This window comes from Sebastes fasciatus, chromosome 10, assembly GCF_043250625.1.
Source record: "Sebastes fasciatus isolate fSebFas1 chromosome 10, fSebFas1.pri, whole genome shotgun sequence".
Lineage (NCBI taxonomy): Eukaryota > Metazoa > Chordata > Actinopteri > Perciformes > Sebastidae > Sebastes > Sebastes fasciatus.
Window position 1 is genome coordinate 33,682,169 of NC_133804.1, and position 24,627 is coordinate 33,706,795.

Genomic DNA, 24,627 nt, shown 5'->3' on the forward strand with positions numbered 1-24,627 from the left:
CACACACACACACACACACACAGTGTCTGGAAAGATTTAGCAGCTGTGGGAAGCAGGAAGCTTCTTGTGGTCTGCAGAGTTCATTACTGAGCAGAAATGTGAACCACCCACGAGTCCTCGAGTCCAGGACCTGAAACATGTGGAGCCACTGAGACCCCCAGAGACCACCTCCCAGAGACCACCTCCCAGAGACCACCTCCCAGAGACCAACTCCCAGAGACCTACCCCCGGAGACCACCTCCCAGAGACCACCTCCCAGAGACCACCTCCCAAAGACCACCCCCAAGAGACCACCTCCCAGAGACCACCTCCCAGAGACCAACCCCCAGAGACCACCCCCCAGAGACCACCTCCCAGAGACCACCTCCCAGAGACCGCCTCCCAGAGACCACCTCCCAGAGACCGCCTCCCAGAGACCACCTCCCAGAGACCACCTCCCAGAGACCACCTTCCACCATGGACCGATTAATAACACCGTCATTTACACATGTTCAAATGTGGGTTGTGTTTCCTGGGTAACACGAACAGCTTCAGTTATCATAGAAGACCCTACTGACCGACCAGAAACCAGCGGAGCACTGTCAACTGTACGACCAGAAACCAGCATAGCAACGTCACCTGTACGACCAGAAACCAGCAGAGCAACATCAGCTGTACAACCAGGAACCGGTTGTGCAACTTCACCTGTACGACCAGAAACTGGCAGTGCAACGTCACCTGTACAACCAGAAACCGGTGGTGCAACTTCACCTGTACGACCAGAAACCGGTTGTGCAACTTCACCTGTACGACCAGAAACCGGTGGTGCAACGTCACCTGTGCGACCAGAAACCGGCGGTGCAACGTCACCTGTACGACCAGAAACCGGTGGAGCAACATCACCTGCATGACCAGAAACCGGTGGTGCAACTTCACCTGTACGACCAGAAACCGGTGGAGCAACATCACCTGTACGACCAGAAACCAACTAGGCTAGCCCAGTAGCACAAAGGCTAACTCAGTAACACAAAGGCTAACCCTGTAGCACAAAGGCTAACTCAGTAACACAAAGGCTAACTCAGTAACACAAAGGCTAACTCAGTAACACAAAGGCTAACCCAGTAACACAAAGGCTAACCCAGTAGCACAAAGGCTAACTCAGTAGCACAAAGACTAACCCAGTAGCACAAAGGACTAACTCAGTTGCCCCTACGTGATAAACCTTTATTAGTTCTGGTCGTCTCTCTGCAGGCGGCTCTGATTCACGTCGCCACAGGATGACACTTAGGATGACATCATCACCACATGCGGGCGCAGTAATGAGGCTGCAGCGTGGGACAGTCATGCTCTCACCACATTTCATGCAGTCATCCTGCATTTGAAAAATCATTTAAAAATTGAAAATGAGTTTCCTCTCAGACGCATCATGAGCTGAAAATATAAAACCTCCCGAATCAGACCGGTTCTGTTGAGCTTCACTGATCCGACACAAAACTGAGTTTGTTAAAGTCATTAATGAGAAGCAGCCACATAGTGACCTCATGAAATCATCACAATATTTACTGCCAGAGAAGACAGACGAGCCGCCCAGCAGCTCTGCTCTCTGGGAACGATCTGAAGTTACACTCAGTAAAAAAGAGCTTCTTCCAGGAAAATGGAAATCACTGAGTCTCATTATAACAATGAAACTGGTTTAAAACATGAAACTCTGAACATCATCTGATCATCAGGCTGTCAAACATCAGTTTTATAATCAGAGAACAGTGAAGTTCAGCTTCACCTGCAGGATCCAGGTGTATATACATCTATATACTGGGTGGTGTTGGGTGGCGTCCCATACCAGTGTAATGTTTCCTACTGAGAGGACGTCTTGAGACCGACCGACCTCCTGACGAATCACATTAAAGTTCTTACGTTTCTGTAGACGAACACTCTGAGTCGGAGGCCTCCCAGCGTCTCCAGCTCCTGGTTGTGATACAGAGACTTAGAGGACAGCTGGTCCTTCAGGAGGTGATTAGTCATCAACTTCTTCATGTCAGGCGTCATCGTCGTGTCAATTCCTGTTACAGACACACGGATAGGTAAATAAGACGAGGACGACGGCGGAAGGGACGAACAACAAACTAAAATAACCTTTTTTATCAGGTTTAAAAAACTCATAATGTAGACATTTAATACATTATATATATATATATATATATATACATTATATATATATTAGGGCTGTCAACGTTAACGTGATAATAAAATAACGTGTTAACGCAAATTTGTTTTAACTATTTCTTTAATGTATTAACACAACAAGTGATTTTTAGGTTGTAGCGGCTCAGTTTTAAAGCTAGAGTGAAAAAGTGAAATAAAGGTAAAAAAATGGCGGAAGAATCCAAAAAAAGTCAGGAAAAGCCTGAAAAATTTCTGAAAAATGTAAAAAAAAAGAAAGTCTGAAAATGTCCAAAAAAAGTGTTAAAAAAGTCAAAAACCTGTCCGAAAATGTCAAAAAATAAAATCTGAAAAATGTAAAAAAATGTCGGAAAAGAAGTCCAAAAACTGTCCAAAAAAAGTCTGAAAAAGTCTGACAATTTTATGAAATATGTCCGAAAAATTTCAAAAAATATCTGAAAAACGTACAAAACATGTTTAAAAAAGTTAAAAAAACAGAAAAATGTAAAAAAAAAAAAAAAAAGTCTGATCAAAAGTCCAACATTTTTTAAAAAAATGTCAGAAACCAAAGTCGGAAAAATAATGTTAATAATGAAAAAAATAAGACAGATAAAAGTCCAAAAACTGTCCAAAAAAAGTCTGACAAATTTTACAAAATATGTCCGAAAAATGTCTGAAAGAAAGGCAGAAGAAAAGTCTGATACTGGTATCATAGTTAACTAGAGAACCTGACTTTAACATTCATTCTAATTAACATTCGCCTCTCGTTCACTCCCGTTCTCTGTGAGCCGGCTGTCGAACATGTGTGACTGTAACTTTAAAGATGTACTGACTGAATAAAGACTTAAACAGCTGACCGCTGTCTCTGGGGTCAAAGGTCAAGTCTCTGAGAGGGCGTTACCTGTGAAGGCTTCGTTCAGAGGAACCAGCATGGTCAGAGCCTCGGAGCCCGTCAGGTGACCCGACAGACCCGCATCCACAAACAGCTTGGTCGCCGTGGCAACAGATGGACCTTCAGCCAGCTCCAGCAGAACTTTGGCTGAAAGAGAACAAGTTAAATAATACTGCAAATACTACTCCTACCTACTACTGCTACTACCGACATTACTAACCGTGGAGGTATTGTTTGCACTGCAGTGCTTCTGCAGTTTTTACAGAGGCACTCTCAGCATTAGACGCACTAATAGTAGTATTAGTAGTCTTATTAGTAGTATTAGTACCTGAGTCGGGGATGAGCAGCTCGTTGATGTAGTGGACGACTCCGTTGGTTCCCAGCTGGTCCGTCTTGGTGACAATGGCCTTCCCGTTCAGGGTCATGTGGTCTCCGTCACAGCCGACCTCCAGCACGGTGCCCTGCAGCGTCTCCATCGGCGTCCCCGACACGATGGACTCGGCGCACTGCATGTGCTTCAGGATGTGGTAGTTCAGCAGGTCTGAGGGGGGTACGGGGGACAGGAGGACAGGTAGAGAGGAGGACAAGAGGACAGGAGGACAGGTAGAGAGGAGGACAAGAGGACAAGGGGACAGATGGACAGACATCAGAGTCCAGTTCATCCAGTCTCTAGCTGGTCTGAAACCGTACTGATCTGGTCACCTCTCAGAGCCACGGGGTCTCCCAGGATCCGGTTCAGGGTCTCCTGAGGGATCTTCTCGAAGGCGTCGTTGGTGGGAGCGAAGACGGTGTACTGACCGTCGCTCTCCAACATGGCGGACAGACCCGCCGCCGCCATCGCCGTCTGAAAAACGGAGACAACGTGACTGAAGGCTGCGCTCACACTGATCTGTCTCTGTCTCTCTGATGGACAGGTGAACTCACGCGTAGCGTCTCCAGGTCGTCGTCCACCTCCAGGATCGAGTTCACGTTGTTGGAGACGGCGGTGATGACGCGGTCGACCACGTGCACGATGCCGTTGGTGGCGTGTTGGTCGGGTTTGATCAGACGAGCGCAGTTCACCGTCACAATCTGAGGAGGTGAAGAGGAGATCTGTTAATCTGTAGCGTGATTCGCCATGGTCGGCGTTGTGGTGATGATGTCACGGTGATGATGTCACCTACCCCGTTGCTGTAGTGGTGGATGTGGACGTGGAAGTCCTGGTACATGGAGGCGAAGGAGGATCCGTGTTTCAGCTCCTCGGAGGTCAGCCGGCGGTTCACCATGTGGTAGTGAAGAGCGTTGAGCAGCTCGATGTTCACGTTGCTCACCAGAGCGTCCAGGATCTCCTGCAGCGCCACAATCAATACATCAATCAATACATCAATCAATAAATCAATCACCAGAGCATCCAGGATCTCCTGCAGCGCGACAACAACAATAAATAAATAAATATACCATTAAATGTAGCAAAAATAATATAAAAAATAAATGTAGCCATTAATTATTGATAAAATGTGACATAAACTGATATTTCAGTTTTAATTTATATTTGTATTAATTCCCTTAATTCTTCTGTTTAATTTTCCCATTTATTTATTTATGTATTTATTTTTATATATTTTTTATTTTATCATCTATCTTTGCATTTATTTTTGCAATTATCTTTTTGTTTTTTATTTCAATAAGTTTGGGGAAATAAATGTGGGGTGAAATGAAAAGGGAAAATCATGCAAAATAAATAAATAAATGCATAAATGCATAAATACATAAATAAAACTAATGCAAAAATAACTTAATTTGAAAATTAATAAAAATAAATACATAAATAAATAAAAGTGGAAATTATACAGAAGAGTAAATACATAAGGGAATTAATACAAAAATAAATAAATAAATACAGAAGCAAATTAAAACTTTTATCAATTAATTAATGGCTCCATTTATTTTTAATATTATATTTGCAACATTTAATGACATTTATTTATGTATTATTTATTTAACGACAACACATTGAATCACTGTTGTCTTCTCAGTCAGTATGACGTCTTAAATTGTGTCACGTGTAAAAAGATCAAACAGACAAATACAGTTTTCGAACGGTCTCTGTGTTGTTGCTAGGGTGTTAATCGGTGGTTGCTGGTGCATTCTGGGTAGGAGGTGATAGAGCGTTAGTCGGTGAGTGTTAGCGGTACTGACGGTGGGCAGGGCGGCCCAGGCCTCGTTGCTCGGGGCGAAGAAGGTGAAGCTTCCCGGTCCTTCGATCTCCTCCCTCAGCTGAGCTCGCTCAGAGTACATCTGCGTGGTGGAGGCGCCGACCACGCCCAGCGTGTTGTAGATGTTCACCAGAGGCAGCGCTGCGACACAGAGACACAGACACACTCATTCATTCACATTATTAATACATTAATAAAGACAGTTATGAGTTATTGATGCTGTGTGCATGCTGTGTTGAGTGTCGGGGGGGTCAGAGGTCAGAGGTCAGAGGTCGTACCAGCAGGACAGCCCCTCTCTCCAGGAATCTTCTCATAACCAGGACAGCACTCGTAGGTGATGACCCTGTAACAGGAAACAACGAGAGGAATCACTTCCTGTTTCCTGTCCTCCTGAACAGCCTTCATCTTCTACCCTCCTCTACCTTCATCTTCTATCCTTCTCTACCTCCATCCTCTATCCTCCTCTACCTCCATCCTCTATCCTCCTCTACCTTCACCTTCTACCCTCCTCTACCTCCATCTTCTACCCTCCTCTACCTCCATCTTCTACCCTCCTCTACCTTCACCTTCTATCTCCTTTACCTTCCTCTTCTACCTCCTCTACCTCCATCTTCTACCCTCCTCTACCTTCATCTTCTACCTCCTCAACCTCCATCTTATACCTCCTCTACCTCCATCTTCTACCTCCTCTACCTTCATCTTCTACCCTCCTCTACCTTCATCTACTACCTCCTCTACCTCCATCTTCTACCTCCTCTACCTTCATCTACTACCTCCTCTACCTCCATCTTCTACCTCCTCTACCTTCATCTTCTACCCTCCTCTACCTTCACCTTCTATCTCCTTTACCTTCCTCTTCTACCCTCCTCTACCTCCATCTTCTACCCTCCTCTACCTTCATCTTCTACCTCCTCAACCTCCATCTTATACCTCCTCTTCCTCCATCTTCTACCCTCCTCTACCTTCATCTCCTACCCTCCTCTACCTCCATCTTCTACCTCCATCTTCTACCTCCTCTACCTTCATCTCCTACTCTCCTCTACCCTCCTCTACCTCCATCTTCTACCTCCATCTTCTACCTCCTTTACCTTCATCTACTACCTCCTCTACCTCCATCTTCTACCTCCTCTACCTTCATCTCCTACCCTCCTCTACCTCCATCTTATACCTCCATCTTATACCTCCTCTACCTTCATCTTCTACCCTCCTCTACCTTCACCTTCTATCTCCTTTACCTTCCTCTTCTACCCTCCTCTACCTCCATCTTCTACCCTCCTCTACCTTCATCTTCTACCTCCTCAACCTCCATCTTATACCTCCTCTTCCTCCATCTCCTACCCTCCTCTACCTCCACCTTCTACCTCCATCTTCTACCTCCTCTACCTTCATCTCCTACTCTCCTCTACCCTCCTCTACCTCCATCTTCTACCTCCATCTTCTACCTCCTTTACCTTCATCTACTACCTCCTCTACCTCCATCTTCTACCTCCTCTACCTTCATCTCCTACCCTCCTCTACCTCCATCTTATACCTCCATCTTATACCTCCTCTACCTTCATCTTCTACCTCCTCTACCTCCATCTTCTACCCTCCTCTACCTTCATCTTCTACCCTCCTCTACCTTCATCTTCTATCCTCCTCTACCTCCATCTTCTACCTCCTCTACCTCCATCTTCTACCCTCCTCTACCTCCATCTTCTACCCTCCTCTACCTTCATCTTCTATCCTCCTCTACCTTCATCTCCCACCCTCCTCTACCCTCCTCTACCTCCATCTTCTACCTCCATCTTATCCCTCCTCTACCTTCATCTTCTACCTCCTCTACCTCCATCTTATACCTCCTCTACCTTCATCTTCTATCCTCCTCTACCTTCATCTTCTACCTCTTCTACCTCCATCTTCCACCCTCCTCTACCTTCATCTTATACCTCCTTTACCTCCATCTTCTATCCTCCTCTACCTTCATCTTCTACCCTCCTCTACCTTCATCTTCTATCCTCCTCTACCTTCATCTTATACCTCCTCTACCTTCATCTTCTATCCTCCTCTACCTTCATCTTCTACCTCTTCTACCTCCATCTTCCACCCTCCTCTACCTTCATCTTATACCTCCTTTACCTCCATCTTCTATCCTCCTCTACCTTCATCTTCTACATCCTTTACCTCCATCTTCTACCCTCCTCTACCTTCATCTTCTACCCTCCTCTACCTTCATCTTCTATCCTCCTCTACCTCCAACTTCTACCCTCCTCTACCTCCATCTTCTACCCTCCTCTACCTTCATCTTCTATCCTCCTCTACCTTCATCTCCCACCCTCCTCTACCCTCCTCTACCTCCATCTTCTACCTCCATCTTATCCCTCCTCTACCTTCATCTTCTACCTCCTCTACCTCCATCTTATACCTCCTCTAACTTCATCTTCTATCCTCCTCTACCTCCATCTTCTACCTCCTCTACCTCCATCTTCTATCCTCCTCTAACTTCATCTTCTACCCTCCTCTACCTTCATCTTCTATCCTCCTCTACCTTCATCTTCTACCCTCCTCTACCTCCGTCTTCTACCTTCCTCTATAAAACCTCAGGAGCTTGTAAACGTTCTGTAAAATTTCTGCTTCAGGAGACACATAAATTCCTGTCTGTGTGTAATGATGCTAATAAAGGTATGAGCTGCTGACTGTGAGAAGAGTTTCCATGAGATCATAAACAAAGAGCATCCCATAATAATTTAGTTTACAGCACACAGTAAATGTTATTTAACATAACAGAGATGGAGACAGCTGTAACCATGGTAACTGTACACAACAGAGATGGAGACAGCTGTAACCATGGTAACTGTACACAACAGAGATGGAGACGGCTGTAACCATGGTAACTGTACACAGCAGAGACGGAGACGGCTGTAACCATGGTAACTGTACAAAACAGAGACAGAGACGGCTGTAACCATGGTAACTGTACACAACAGAGACGGACACGGCTGTAACCATGGTAACTGTACACAACAGAGACGGACACGGCTGTAACCATGGTAACTGTACACAACAGAAACAGACACGGCTGTAACCATGGTAACTGTACACAACAGAAACGGAGACGACTGAAACCATGGTAACTGTACACAACAGAGATGGAGACTGCTGTAACCATGGTAACTGTAAACAACAGAGACGGAGACAGTTGTAACCATGGTAACCCCCGACATGTTTAGAAGACATAAAATAAAAATAAAAATTTTATAAGTTGAGACTTTCAGTAGAACTTGTTTCAGTTTCTCTGTAAAAGTGAACATTTGACTCAGTCAACGTGTGTTTCAGGAGAATCGGTCACATGTGGGCTGTAATGGAGCGTGGAGGCCGGGCTGAGCCCTTCATGACTTCCTGTAGAGATTTCCATAATAAATGTGGCTCAGCCGTCGGGGCTCATAAAGCTCATATCCTCAGAGAGAAGAGGAATCTGCAGCCAGACCAGACGCTTGACGGGGGACCCGCAACCTCCGCCAGGAAAAACACTAAACCACCAGGAGCCTGCTGCGGGCTCCACACTTCCTGATCCCTACAAAATAAAATGTCAGCGAGCCTCACAGAGGAAGAACAGTTGAACGTGACTCGCTCATTTAACTACATCATGAATAGAAATTAACATCATGACTTCCTGCAGAGTTATGTGATGTTTTCTGAGCAGGAAACACTTTAATACATTCATCATACAGGGTCATACATGACCTTTGACCTCTGGATTTAACTCTATCGGTGAGCTGCTGTGAAGCTCCCACGGAGCAACCTGGGGTTTAGTGTCTCTCTAACATGCAGACAGGAGGAACCGGGGATCGAACTACCAGCCTGGTGGTTAAAGGACGACCCGCTCTACCCCCGGAGCCACAGCTGCCCCGTTTATAGTTCATATCTCCTCACACAGACTCTCAGAGTCTCAGAGTCTCTCAGCCGAAGCAGCAGCTTCTTTGATGAAATCTAATTCATCGTCTGGAGACAGAAGAAGGAAAAAGTCCAGAACTCCTGCAGCCTCCGAACACACCGCCAGTAAAATGTAAACAGATGGAGATCAGCTACTGACTGTGTGTGTGTGTGTGTGTGTGTGTGTGTGTGTGTGTGTGTGTGTGTGTGTGTGGGGGGGGGGGGGGTGTGTGTGTGGGTGTGTGTGTTGGCACACACACTGGACTGATTATCAAACCAGATGGAAACTCGACTCCTGTTTGGTCTCCACATAAACAAAGATGGCTGCCGTGGATCTCTGACAAAACAAACAGAGCGAGGTCGAAGGAAACCTTCCAGAAACATCAGCAGAGACAAGCACGTCTTTTTTCTTGGCTGTCACCGTCTTGGTTTTTGGTCGTCTAGATCTTGGTTTTTGGTCGTCGCCATCTTGGTTTTTGGCCGTCTCCATCTTGGTTTTTGGCCGTCTCGATCTTGGTTTTTGGTCGTCGCCGTCTTGGTTTTTGGCCGTCTCCATCTTGGTTTTTGGCCGTCTCGATCTTGGTTTTTGGTCGTCGCCGTCTTGGTTTTTGGCCGTCTCTATCTTGGTTTTTGGCCGTCTCCGTCTTGGTCTTTGGCCGTCTCCATCTTGGTTTTTGGCCGTCTCCGTCTTGGTCTTTGGCCGTCTCCATCTTGGTTTTTGGCCGTCTCCGTCTTGGTCTTTGGCCGTCTCCATCTTGGTTTTTGGTCGTCTCGATCTTTGCTTTTGGCCGTCACCATCTTGGTCTTTGGCCGTCACCATCTTGGTTTTTGGCCGTCACCATCTTGGTCTTTGGCCGTCACCATCTTGGTCTTTGGCCGTCTCAATCTTGGTTTTTGGTCGTCTCGATCTTTGCTTTTGGCCGTCACCATCTTGGTTTTTGGCCGTCACCATCTTGGTTTTTGGCCGTCACCATCTTGGTTTCGGCCTTCTCCATTTTGGTTTTTTTACGTCACCATCTTGGTTTGTTGGAACCAGAAGTGAGATATATTTTGTTTTAATAATCTGAATCTCTTTAGTAACTAAAGCTGATAAATGTAGTGCAGTAAAAAGTACATTACATTTCCCTCTGAGCTCTAGTGGAGTAGAAGTAGAAAGTAGCAGAACATGGAAATACTAGTAGTAAAGTAAAGTACAAGTACCTCAAATGTTTACTTAAGTAGAGTACTCATACTTCTAAGAGCTGGTGAATGAGCAGATTCTGTAGCTGGAAGTCAAACAGACGGTGTGGTGTGTTGTTGAAGAGTTTAGTTTTAGGACGGGACGAAGGGGGAAGGTCTGAGGTCTCGGGGGAGTCGATGGCGGTGGTGGTGGGGGGTCGGGGGGTCGGTGAGTTATGAGGGGGGCTTATGAGTCTTCCTTCTGCTGACCTTTGACCTGCTGAACCTCCTCCACAGAAACCCATTGACACACAAACAGACATGACTCAAACACCGAGTGTAAATCTAACGAGACTGTCCAGTTAGGAGGCGAGTGTTTCCACAGGCTGTGTGTGTGTGTGTGTGTGTGTGTGTGTCCACTTAAACTCTCACTTCCTCTTTCTTCAGTTTCCTGATCCGAGCTGAATGAATCTGTTTGTGAAGCGTTTTAAAGCCGCTGAGTCTCTGAGAGTCTCTTTAATAAGAAACACTCAGAAGTATGTGCTCTAATGTACGAACTGATTCACAGCCTGAAACACTGAGCTTATTTAATGTCCTCCGTTCACTGGTGATGAAAACCAGAACACATTCACAGCTCCGAGATCCGGCAGCACCAGCAGCTCCTCATAAACCCGTGAAGTCCTGGAGACGGATGAATCATTTAAACGTTGACAGTTAAAAATGCTGAAGCAGCTGTTTCCACGGAAACCAAAAACACGGGTCAGCAAAACAGAGCAGCACCGAGAACACACCAGAGAGGCAACGCCGCGACCTAACGCTAGATCAGCTGCTGCTAGCAAAGACGCCGAGACGGAGGCGACGGCAGAGTGTTGAAGTACTCGGCGCCAAACGCTCCATACTAAGGCTGATTTACAGAACCAAGAGAACAGGGATACAGAACCAAGGGTTAGAGAACCAAGAGAACAGGGTTACAGAACCAAGAGAACAGGGTTACAGAACCAACCTAACAGGGTTACAGAACCAAGAGAACAGGGTTACAGAACCAAGAGAACAGGGTTACAGAACCAAGAGAACAGAGATACAGAACCAAGAGAACGGGGATACAGAAGCACAGGAGAAATGAAAGTAGAACCAAACAGGCATCATCAGAACAACTTGATGCTCATCAGCCTCCAGATGAAGCTGAGAGTCATTTATGAAACGATACTGGCTACCAAGAACCCTCGGTCTTTATGCTAAGCTAAGCTAACCTGCTGGTATTGACTAGAACGGTCCCTTTAATAGAACTCTGAGTTGAGTTTCTACTCTCTCAGACTCACTCAGAGGAGACGTGTGTGTCACAGCTGGTCTTCTGCTGCCAGAGACTCATTAATAATGTTTCCTCCTCCAGACTCACTGAGTCCCTTTGTTTCACACTGAGGTACTACAGTAGAAGTATCTGACTCTTTACCTCAGTCAAAGTACTGCAAACTGTACTACAGTACAATAATCCAACTCTTACTTCAGTCACAGTACTGCAAACTGTACTACAGTAGAAGTATCTGACTCTATACTTCAGTCAAAGTACTGCAAACTGTACTACAGTAGAAGTATCTGACTCTTTACCTCAGTCAAACGGGAGGAGACGGGAGGAGACGGGTATCGAACCACCGACTCGCTGGGCTACGTCCTCTAACCGTCTCTGTCTCTCTGTCGCGTCTCCACACTAAGAACCAGTAGAAACTGAGCTTGTTGTCCTTTAACTGACCCCGTCAGCAGAGAGACGGGCTCAGAGGTAAGATCAGGTTATATAAGAGGTGAGGACACAGAGAGGGACATTCCTCCAGAGAGGGACATTCCTCCGTCCACTCAACACAGTCTCAGTCCGTCCAGCAGGACTGAGGTCACACTACACTCAGAAAACACACACAGTACAGACTGAGGAAGGAGTTGAGGAACAAATAAAACATGAACAACAGAATGGATATATCTGCTTCATTTGAGTCTATGTGGAGGTAGAAGGAAGTTACCGCTTCTATTGTTGTAGTCTGAGTAACGTGATGTCATATCCGTTCCGTATCCGTCAACCAAAACAAACCGCAGAAAGCAGAAAACGTCGGAGGGTCGTCGTGGATACGACCTGCACCCTCCCATGTTAAATCCAGCGTGGTAAACACTACACATCCAGTAAAGGATGGAAACACGTTGGGTTTCACACATTGACAGGAAAAGCAGAGCTAGACAGAGCAGAGCTAAAGCTGCACGCTAACTTTAAAAAAAGGCAAAAATATGTCCGAAAATAAGTCAAAACAAAGTCTGAAAAAAAAGCCGGAAAAAAGTCGAAATATATCTGAAATTTCTTTCAAAACAATGTCTGAAATATGTCTGAATAAAAGTCTAAAAAATGTCCGAAAAAAAAGTGCGAAAAAGTTAGCAGGAAACATTATGGTATGGCGGTAACGTTATGGTATGGCGGTAACGTTATGGTATGGCGGTAACGTTATGGTATGGCCGTAACGTTATGGTATGGCGGTAACGTTATGGTATGGCGGTAACGTTATGGTATGGCGTAACGTTGCGGTGGAGTCGGCCGTCACTCTCGTCTCCGTGGTCAAATGGGCCGACGCTACAACTGTAGAGCACCCAGATACTGACATTTGTGTTCTCTGCATTGAAACGGCCCCGATGGAGCTGACCGGATGGATAAAGAGAACGGAGCTGACGGGAGAGCTAGAGACCACCTTGGAGAAGTATTAGGAAGTACACACGTGGGACTATGTCCGCTTTTCAAAATAAGGTGTTAACAAAGGGAACTGTATATACTAAATACATCTATGGAAATAAGATTGATGGATTATATTCACCAGAAGTATAAAACATTATAAATTAAAAAGAAAACACCACTAATCTGTGAGGGAAATGTCTTTATTGTTTGATTTTTGGGTTGCTGGATAATAAATAATTCCTGACAATGATCCTGATATATTTGACTTCAGAACATCTCTGACTACATACATGCTGGAAATCAAACATTTTTACTGGATTCATTTAGAGATTTTCCAAAGTAAAAGTCCCTAGAAGTGTATGATTCATCTTGTTCCCCTTTATGGTCAAGAGCTAAAAAAGTTAACAAAATTACCACACGTATCAAATCAGCACCCAAGTATGGTGAATCATCCCAGCCCTACATGACAGTTTGATGACAGACAGACAGACAGACAGACAGTTGGACAGACAGACAGACAGACAGTTGGACGGACAGACGGCGGTCAGACTCACGTGGGTTTCCCACAGACTTTGCGATGGTACCATTGTTTGCAGTTGGTGAAATATTTCTTATCGGTGCCTTTAAGCTGCTGCATGGCACAAACATTAGGTCTGAAAGACAACAGAGACAAACATTAGGTCTTTACTAACACAGTGAACAGACACTCACACTGTGGGATTATTCTACAGATTAATATATTAATTATGAATATAACAGCTGCTCATGTTGAGAGGATGAACATGTTCAGTTATAATATCTCTACAGTTCACCTGAACACTTTAGTCTGCAGACAGAAATATGTTCTGCTTCTACTAAGGCTGTCAAAGTTAACATGATAATAACGTGGTGGTATCATCTGAAACTATAAAACCTGATGAATCCATCGGTACCAACCATGTCATGCTAGCCGAAAAACTGTAAAACAAAAGTCTGAAAATGTCTGAAAAAAAGTCAGAAAATTGTCAAAAAATTTCCGAAAACAAAATTCAGAAAAATGTCTGAAAAAAACCTGAAAATGATCCCAAAAATAAGTCAAAAAATGTCTCCAAAAAATTCTGAAAAATGTCCGAAAAAAGTCAGAAAATTGGCCAAAGAATTTCCGAAAAAAGATTCTGAAAAATGTCTGAAAATGTCCGAAAAAAGTCTGAAAGAAAATTCAGAAAATTGTCCAAAAAATAAGTCAGAAAAATGTCTCCAAAAAAATCTGAAAAAGTCTGGAAAAAAGTCTGAAATGTGTCTTACAAAATGTCAAAGAAAGTCTGAAAAATGTCTGAAATGTCTGAAATTTTTTGTGAAAATTGTCCAAAATATTTCCGAAAAATAAGTCAGAAAAATGTCTGAAGATATCCGAAAGAAGTTTGAATAAAAATCTGAAAATCGTCCAAAATATTTCCGAAAAAGAAGTCAGAAAAACGTTCTGAAAAATGTCCTAAAAAATGTCAAAAAAAGTCAAAGAAAATATGAGAAATGTCTCCAAAAAATTCGGAAAATTGTCGAAAAAAATTTACAAATAATGTACAAAAAAAGTCATAGTCAAGTCAGCACACTGACACACTGACAGCTGTTGTTGCCTGTTGGGCTGCAGTTTGCCATGTTATGATGTGAGCATATTGTTTTATGCTAAATGCAGTACCTGTGAGGGTTTCTGGATCAATATCTGTCATTGATTTGTGTTGTTAATTGATTTACAATAATAAATATATACATACATTTACATAAAGCAGCATATTAGTCCACTCCCATGTTGATAAGAGTATATAAATACTTGACAGATCTCCCTTTAAGGTTAATTTAGAACAGATAAAAAATGTGTGATTAATCTTGATTAAACATTTAAATTGATTGACAGCCCTAGTTTGAAGTCACGAGACTATAAAATCATTTTAAAGTGACACAGAAGAAGTTTCACAACCAAAATCATTAAAAATGATTTCTTCTGATTTTATAAAACAGATTATTATTAATATCACAGCTTCACTTTCATCTGTTCATCCTCTAATAAATCAGTTATATTAGTTATTCATATTATTAATATTATTAATATCACAGTTTCACTTTCATCTGTTCATCCTCTAATAAATCAGTTATATTAGTTATTATTATTATTAATATTATTAATATCACAACTTCACTTTCATCTGTTCATCCTCTAATAAATCAGTTATATTAGTTATTATTATTATTAATATTATTAATATCACAGCTTCACTTTCATCTGTTCATCCTCTAATAAATCAGTTATATTAGTTATTCATATTATTAATATTATTAATATCACAGTTTCACTTTCATCTGTTCATCCTCTAATAAATCAGTTATATTAGTTATTCATATTATTAATATTATTAATATCACAGTTTCACTTTCATCTGTTCATCCTCTAATAAATCAGTTATATTAGTTATTCATATTATTAATATTATTAATATCACAGTTTCACTTTCATCTGTTCATCCTCTAATAAATCAGTTATATTAGTTATTCATATTATTAATATTATTAATATCACAGTTTCACTTTCATCTGTTCATCCTCTAATAAATCAGTTATATTAGTTATTCATATTATTAATATTATTAATATCACAGTTTCACTTTCATCTGTTCATCCTCTAATAAATCAGTTATATTAGTTATTCATATTATTAATAATATTAATATCACAGCTTCACTTTCATCTGTTCATCCTCTAATAAATCAGTTATATTAGTTATTATTATTATTAATATTATTAATATCACAGCTTCACTTTCATCTGTTCATCCTCTAATAAATCAGTTATATTAGTTATTATTATTATTAATAATATTAATATCACAGCTTCACTTTCATCTGTTCATCCTCTAATAAATCAGTTATATTAGTTATTATTATTATTAATAATATTAATATCACAGCTTCACTTTCATCTGTTCATCCTCTAATAAATCAGTTATATTAGTTATTATTATTATTAATATTATTAATATCACAGCTTCACTTTCATCTGTTCATCCTCTAATAAATCAGTTATATTAGTTATTATTATTATTAATATCACATGATGGAAAATGTGATAATAAAACAACATACAGTCACTGAGCATCGTGTGAATATTAAACTACTTTTACTCGGCTCGGTTCGGTTCGGTTCGACTCGGCTCGGTTCGGTAGGACTCACCCCTGCGCCCGGCCTCTGATCCGGCTGTGCTGCAGGACCGCCTGGTATGGAGATCGGGCCACGCAGACTGTCAGAACCAGGGACAGACCCAGAACCAGACCCGGGACCAGACCCGGGACCAGAACACAACCCTTCATCTTTAACGAGACTAAAGTCCTCCTCACAGTTCTTCTTCTCTCTGCTGCCTCTCCTTCTGCTCTCTACTTTATCTTCTTCTCCTTCTCTTCCTCAGATCAGATCAGAGTTCCTCCAGATCCAGAACCGGAGAGACTCTTATAGACCAGAGAGAGAGAGAGAGAGAGAGAGGAGGAGGAGCGACACATCGAAGAAGGAAAGAAAGAAAGTAAAACAAACAAAGAAAAATAAATAAATAAATTAAGACAAAAAGAAAGAAAGAAAGAGAGAAAAATACAAAAATAAATAAATAAAGGAGTAAAGAAAAACAAATAAAGAAAAACAAATAAATAAAGAATAATATATAAATAAAAATAAATAAATAAATGAACAAAGAAAGAAAGAAAAAAAATACAAAAAGAAAAAGAAAGAAATAAAGAAATGAATAAAGAAAAAGAAAGAAAGAAAAAGAAAGAATAATATATAAATAAAAAGAAAGAAAGAAAGAAAGAAAGAAAAATACGAAAAGAAAAATAAATAAAGAAATGAATAAAGAATGAAATAAAGAAAAAAATACAAAAATACAAATAAATAAATAAATGAATAAATAAAAATAAATAAACAGAAAGAAAGAAAGAAAAAAAATACAAAAAGAAAAAGAAAGAAATAAAGAAATTAATAAAGAAAGAAAAAAAAGAAAGAAATAAAGAATAATATATAAATAAAAAGAAAGAAAGAAAGAAAGAAAGAAAGACAGAAAGAAAGGAGGAGGAGAAAGAGTAAAACAGTTGACGGTATGAATTGTCCTCAACAGGCCACCATACAGACAATAAGCCCTTTAATAAAACAGCCTTCTGTGAAGTTTATATTCAGTGTTTCTCATTAAAAACATGTTTCATCTGTTTCATTCCTCATCAAACTTTAATAAATATTCTTATAACCATTCAAATCCTTCATTAATGTTTACATGTGTTGCTCTCTAGTGGTCACAGACAGTAAATATAATAAATCATTTTCTAATGCTTGTCCCTTTATGTCCTCACGGTCCCAACATGTCCTGCTGACATGTACCTGTTATTATTTATTAAATGTTTGTGATGCTGCTGTATGTGACTGTGTCACTGATCTGATTTAATAAATGTTATATTTATTATATCTTTATGTTGTTACACATTAAAACATCACACGTTGTTCTCTGTGATATTATTAATGAAAATTATGATTTTCATGTAAAAATTCTTTGTTGAAAAACTCTGAATGCAGGATTGTTACTTCTTCTACACTGTAGTACCAGTACTTTGTTTGTAGTAAAATATGTGAGATACTGTAGTACTAGTACTACAGATAAACTCGAAAAACAAAGTTTGGAAACTTGTGTTTGGTCGATTATTTCTCTGTTGTTACAATGCTAGTGGTCATTGTATTTTACATCATTGGAAAGCCTGTTTATTTACCTTCACAATGATGTCCAACTTGTAAGGATCATGCATTTGTGGGATGAGCAGCACAGCTGATTATGTGGGTAGCGCCCAAGAAAAATTTGCCAAAATGCTCCGTCAATGGTAAACAGTGTATTCTCCTGTTGGTATTGACTCTTGTTGTGAGTTGTTTGGTGGATTGGATGATTGAACTCTCTATCAGTAACAAGGAACAAACAAGACATATTGGCAATTTTACACTTTATTAATTTAATACACCGTCAGGAGCCTCAGTAGCGGGGAGGAAGATCCATACGCAGCCACAACAGCCTGGCACCTCCTCCTCATGCTGGTCACCAACCTGGTCACACGTTGCTGTGGGATGGCGTTCCATTCCTCAACCAGGATTGGTTGCAGGTCAACCAGCGTGGTTGTGTTGGTCACTCCAACACGTACAGCACGCCCAAGCTGATCCCACAAGTGTTCATTTGGGTTGAGGTCTGGACTCTTGGCAGGCCGTTCCATTCTCTGTACTCCCACATTGTGGAGGTAGTCTGTGATAACCCTGGCTCTGTGGGGGGGGGGCGTTGTTTCTTGGAGGATGAAGTTACGTGCCAGATTGTGGAGATATGGGATCGCCACTGGCTGCAGAATCTCATCCCGATATCTCCCTGCATTGAGATGGCCTTCAATGAAGACAAGCCTTGTTTTGCCAGTGAGGGAGATGCCGCCCCACATCATGACACTGCCCCCACCAAAAGCTGTTGCTCCATCGGTGCAACAATCATAACAGGCGAATACACTGTTCAGCATCGGCAGAGAATTTTGGCAAATTTCACTTGGGCGCTCCCCACATAATCAGCTGTGCTGCTCATCCCACAAATGCATGATCCTTACAAGTTGGACATCATTTTGAAGGTAAATAAACAGGCTTTCCAACGATGTAAAATACAATGACCATTAGTATTGTAACAACAGAGAAATAATCCACCAAAACACAAGTTTCCAAACTTTTTTTTCCGAGTTTATATTATGGTTCCAGCTCTGATCAGAAGCAGCTGGAGGTGATACCAGAAACACAAACATGGAAACTTCCTGAGTCTCTGCAGGAAGTTCACAGGGTTTAAAGCTGCGGTCGGAGGACAAAAACTGTCTTCAGTTCAACAGAGAGACAAAGACATTTACTACAGGAAGGACACACAGGATGGGAGACATGATGGACAGACATGAACTCACTTTATTAACGTTTCTACTTTACATCTAAACCGTCTTCAGTTCAACAGAGATGAAGACAGTTTAGATTTAAAGTAGAAACGTTGTTAATAAAGTGAGTTCATGTCTGTCCAGCATGTCTCAGAGGACAGGAGACCTCTAGGACATGTTGGACAGACATGAACTCACTTTATTAACAACGTCTGAGGACCTGAATGTGGGTACGGACTATGTTTGGATGAACAGAGACCCAGGATGCATCTCTTACATGTCTGAACCTGGTTATAAACCTGTTTACACTCAGAGACATGAGGTCTCTCTGATCCTGATCACAGAAACCAGGTCTCCTGTTTACACAACGTTAAAGGAAACCAGATTAAAACAGAGACTCTGAAAGAAAAGACTTCTCCTTAAAGCAGCCGTGGGTGGAAATGGAGAAAATATGATTAAAATAAAGTTATCATTATAAAACAGTCACTATATCCTGACAGTAGTACATGAGACAGGTAATCTGAACAAAATCATGTTCCTCCGTGTCCTCCGGTGTCCTCCGGTGTCCTCCGGTGTCCTCTGGTCTGTAAAGCTTCAGTCTCCTGTCAGCAGTGTGGTTAGTTGTTAGTAATCAGCAGCTCTTTGTGGGTTTCTCTCTGTCAGATGTTGGTGGGAGTCGTCAGCGTAGAAATGAACATAGATGGAAACTATTCAGAGACCACAGAGACCAGACGTGGGCCGACGGTCTGAAGACATGAAGTCATCGGTGAGGACGAGACACAGTCTGAGGATCAGACCAGGTAAAGGTTCACCTCACCATCAGACACCCTTTACCTCACCGTCAGACAGCCCTTTACCTCGCTGTCAGACAGCCCTTTACCTCACTGTCAGACAGCCCTTTACCTCGCCATCAGACAGCCCTTTACCTCACCGTCAGACAGCCCTTTACCTCGCCATCAGACAGCCCTTTACCTCACCGTCAGACAGCCCTTTACCTCGCCATCAGACAGCCCTTTACCTCACCGTCAGACAGCCCTTTACCTCACTGTCAGACAGCCCTTTACCTCGCTGTCAGACAGCCCTTTACCTCACTGTCAGACAGCCCTTTACCTCACTGTCAGACAGTCCTTTACCTCACTGTCAGACAGCCCTTTACCTCACTGTCAGACAGCCCTTTACCTCACCATCAGACAGTCCTTTACCTCACTGTCAGACAGCCCTTTACCTCACTGTCAGACAGCCCTTTACCTCACCATCAGACAGTCCTTTACCTCACTGTCAGACAGCCCTTTACCTCACTGTCAGACAGCCCTTTACCTCACCATCAGACAGTCCTTTACCTCACTGTCAGACAGCCCTTTACCTCACTGTCAGACAGCCCTTTACCTCACTGTCAGACAGCCCTTTACCTCACCATCAGACAGTCCTTTACCTCACTGTCAGACAGCCCTTTACCTCACTGTCAGACAGCCCTTTACCTCACCGTCAGACAGCCCTTTACCTCACTGTCAGACAGCCCTTTACCTCACCATCAGACAGCCCTTTACCTCGCCATCAGACAGCCCTTTACCTCACTGTCAGACAGCCCTTTACCTCGCTGTCAGACAGCCCTTTACCTCGCCATCAGACAGCCCTTTACCTCACTGTCAGACAGCCCTTTACCTCGCTGTCAGACAGCCCTTTACCTCGCCATCAGACAGCCCTTTACCTCACTGTCAGACAGCCCTTTACCTCGCCATCAGACAGCCAATTACCTCACCGTCAGACAGCCCTTTACCTCGCCATCAGACAGCCCTTTACCTCACTGTCAGACAGCCCTTAACCTCACCGTCAGACAGCCCTTTACCTCACCATCAGACAGCCCTTTACCTCACCGTCAGACAGCCCTTTACCTCACTGTCAGACAGCCCTTTACCTCACTGTCAGACAGCCCTTAACCTCACCGTCAGACAGCCCTTTACCTCACCGTCAGACAGCCCTTTACCTCACCATCAGACAGCCCTTTACCTCACCATCAGACAGCCCTTTACCTCACTGTCAGACAGCCCTTTACCTCACTGTCAGACAGCCCTTTACCTCACCATCAGACAGCCCTTTACCTCACTGTCAGACAGCCCTTTACCTCACTGTCAGACAGCCCTCTACTGGGGAACTGAAGCAGTGATATTGCTCTCTTCACAGCCACCAGACTCCGTTCATAAAAGCAGTAATTTTACTTCTCAGAACACGGGAGTATACGTACAAACACACTTCTTCATGTTTTGTCTCTCTGGTGGAGTGGAGGTATGTCACTGTTAGCATGAGTGTTTGTTTACAGAAGAAGAAAAAGAAACTTGTCAAAAACAACTGTCTTCATCAGACTTCATCACATCTTCGTCCTCCTCCTCCTCCTCCTGTAGTCAGTCTGTGATGTGATGTGAGGATCTCTCAGGTTTTACACCTTCTCACAGTGAGGTGCTGCTAACCTTTAAACTGACCCAGCAGACTGAGAGACGTCTGTTCAGTCTGAACACGAACAGAGAAACCTGAACTCACTCAGGAACAATAACAGTTGATCTCCTCTCACCTGTAGATGATCACCTCTCACCTGTAGATGAACACCTCTCACCTGTAGATGAACACCTCTCACCTGTAGTTGATCTCAGTGGTTGCAGCATCTTTTCTCCCATTTTGGTGCGTTAAAGTTAATCCAGGATGCTCCGACATCAGAGCGTGGACAGTCAGCTGTTTGGAAAGTTAGAAAATGTATTTATGAACCGCTGAAACCCTCTACCTGAAGTTATATAAGCTAACAGCTAACAGCTAACAGCTCAGTGTGAATGATTCCCCCTCAGAGCCTCAGGACCTGTTCCTCTAGTAAAACATTTAAAAGGAGGAAAATACTTCATGTTTACTCTCCTGGAGCTGCAGCTGGACACCACAGAGACGAGAGGAGAGACGGTGAAGAGACAGACAGACAGACAGACAGGCAGTGAACGCAGCAGCAGACATGGATCACTGTCTTCTCTCTCTAAATTAATACTTATATTAATTAATTTAGTGTTATTTAGTTTAGTGAAAGTGTTTCCTGTGTGAGACGTGTTCAGACCTCCATCCTGACACCGGCTCCATGTCTTCACCTCTGACCTTTAACCTCCTGCAGCACGGGGGGCATGACGAGGGTCGTGTCTGGAAGGTAACCCACAAGTTGCAAAACCTCTGGTGAGATGGTTCAGGTCAGACATTGACCTCCGATAGTGTGTAACAGAAATATAATATAATATTAATAACTGTTGTCATGTTACGGGTCCAACTGGACCTGAACCAGTGCAGCCCCGGTGTGACTGGGAGAGCAGCAGGTTGATTAGTGGGTGGTGACAGCAGGAGAGTATAAACCCCAGCAGCCTGTTAATGATCAGTAATTATCCTGGAATCCAGTAAAACACTCAGCAGGTCAACAGGAAGCTGAGTGTTTCTGTCTGAGTGTTTCTGGGTTTATAGACGTCTTCAGTAGTTCCATCAGCTCCATGACGTCAGCAGGGATCTCTTAAATAAACCTCATTAAAACAGAGGAACATCTACTCAAAGTACCAAAAGTAAAAGTACTCGTTGAGCAGAGTTATACTGTTATTATATACAGTATATATATATTATTACTGATGCATTGACACAAAACAGCTGGTTAATTTTACTACATTATACACTGTTGTGTACTGCACTGTATTTTAATCTATAATCATGTATCATATTTAACATTACATAAGTACAATATTTGCCTCTGAGATGTAGTAGAGTATTACTACATCAAAGTAAAAGTCTTTTTGTCAGGGAGCTGAAACTAAACTGGTTTTCAGAGTAAAAGTCTTTGTGTCACAAAGCTGAAACTAAACTGGTTTTCAGAGTAAAAGTCCTTGTGTCACGAAGCTGAAACCAAACTGGTTTTCAGAGTAAAATTTGTTGTGTCACGAAGCTGGAACTAAACTGGTTTTCAGAGTAAAAGTGTTTGTGTCACGAAGCTGGAACTAAACTGGTTTTCAGAGTAAAAGTCTTTGTGTCGTAGAGCTGAATCTAAACTGGTTTTCAGAGTAAAAGTCTTTGTGTAATGGAGCTGAAACTAAACTTAATTTCAGAGTAAAACTTGTGTGTCTTTGAGCTGAAACTAAACTGTTTTTCGAAGTAAAAATCGTTGTGTCTGGGAGCTGAATCTAAAGTGGTTTTCAAAGTAAAAGTCTTTGTTTCACGGAGCTGAAACTAAACTATTTTTCAAAGTAAAAATCTTTGTGTCACGGAGCTGAATCTAAAGTGGATTTCAAAGTAAAAGTCTTTGTTTCACGGAGCTGAAACTAAACTGGTTTTCAGAGTAAAAGTCTTTGTGTTACGAAGCTGAAACTAAAATGGTTTTCAGAGTTAAAGTCTTTGTGTAATGGAGCTGAAACTAAACTGATTTTCAGAGTAAAATTTGTTGTGTCATGGAGCTAAAACTAAACTGGTTTTCAGAGTAAAAGTCTTTGTGTTGTGGAGCTGAAACTAAACTGGTTTTCAGAGTAAAAGTCTTTGTGTAATGGAGCTGAAACTAAACTGATTTTCAGAATAAAAGCCTTTGAGTCGTGGAGCTGAGACCAGTAACATGATACTGAAGCTGACACCGCTGCAGACACTGACTTCAGGTGTTATAATGATTTATATATTTATAATGATACTGAGAAGATTCAGAGCTCATAGAACATTAATACATTTATAACCTGCTGAATCTCCACAGTAACCAGTAACACCAGTTAAGGAACAGGACTGTGTGTGCGTGTGTGTGCGCAGCAGATGGTCAGTAACACACAGAGCTGCTTTGTGTTCACGAACAGTTCAGGTTTCCAGCAGATGTTCTCACAGGTCAAAGGTCACGACGAGCGGGACGGAAAGAGCAGCTTTCACCCACACACACACACACGCACACACACACGCACACACGCACACACACACACACACACACACACACACACACACACACACACACACACACACACACACACACACACAAACAAAGACAGAGCTCCCCCTGCTGGTGACAGCACTAGAAGTACTCTGATCCTTTACTGAAGTAATGTACTCCATTACAAGTAAAAGTCCTGCATTCAAAACCCTATTTGAGTAAAAGTACACAAGTATTATCAGCATTATCAGGGAGAAGTAGAATGTAGCATAGAAATACTCAAGTAAAGTACAAGGTCCTAAAGTTGTACTTAAGTAGCCTACAGTACTTGAGTAAATGTACTTAGTTACTGTCCACCACTTTGTGTGACTCAGTGTGTGTTGTTAAATCTGAGGTTCATTCACAAATCAACGCTGACGTCAGGTCCTAATATGGAGGACAGAACCTGCCAAAATAATAATAAAAAATGAATAGATAAATAAATGACTTGATAAATATATAAATATGTCATTAAATGTAGCAAAAATAATATTAAAAATATGTATTAATATTTATTTATTTATCTTTGCATTAATTCCCTTATTTATCTACTCTTCTTTTCCCTTTTATTTATTTAATTATATTTTAGGAATTTCTAAATTAATTAATTATTTTTTGCATTTCAGTTTTTATTTATTTATTAATGCATTTATTTTTATCCATCCATTCATTCATTATCTGTAACCTCTGGTCGCGGGGAGGACATGTAAACTCCACACAGAAGGGCCCCAATTTTTTTAATTTATTCTT

The 24,627-nt window shown here is 42.1% G+C and overlaps 2 protein-coding genes across 5 annotated transcripts in view; one reads left to right on the forward strand and one right to left on the reverse strand.

Moving 5' to 3' along the window:
• The window catches only part of tgfbi (transforming growth factor, beta-induced), a 22,001-nt gene extending 5,543 nt beyond the window's left edge, over window positions 1–16,458 (reverse strand). The window contains exons 1-10 of the mRNA XM_074649505.1: window positions 16,201–16,458; window positions 13,555–13,653; window positions 5,505–5,569; window positions 5,210–5,367; window positions 4,195–4,359; window positions 3,956–4,102; window positions 3,734–3,875; window positions 3,360–3,572; window positions 3,041–3,178; window positions 1,894–2,039 (exon numbers count right to left, since the gene is read on the reverse strand). Of these exons, the coding sequence (XP_074505606.1) occupies window positions 1,894–2,039; window positions 3,041–3,178; window positions 3,360–3,572; window positions 3,734–3,875; window positions 3,956–4,102; window positions 4,195–4,359; window positions 5,210–5,367; window positions 5,505–5,569; window positions 13,555–13,653; window positions 16,201–16,337 (1,410 nt within the window). The 5' untranslated portion in view covers window positions 16,338–16,458. The remainder of the gene's footprint in view (window positions 1–1,893; window positions 2,040–3,040; window positions 3,179–3,359; window positions 3,573–3,733; window positions 3,876–3,955; window positions 4,103–4,194; window positions 4,360–5,209; window positions 5,368–5,504; window positions 5,570–13,554; window positions 13,654–16,200) is intronic.
• LOC141775815 (proteinase-activated receptor 4) overlaps window positions 1–24,627 on the forward strand; it is a 198,136-nt gene that overhangs the window by 154,662 nt on the left and 18,847 nt on the right. The gene's annotated exons all lie outside the window — the stretch shown is intronic.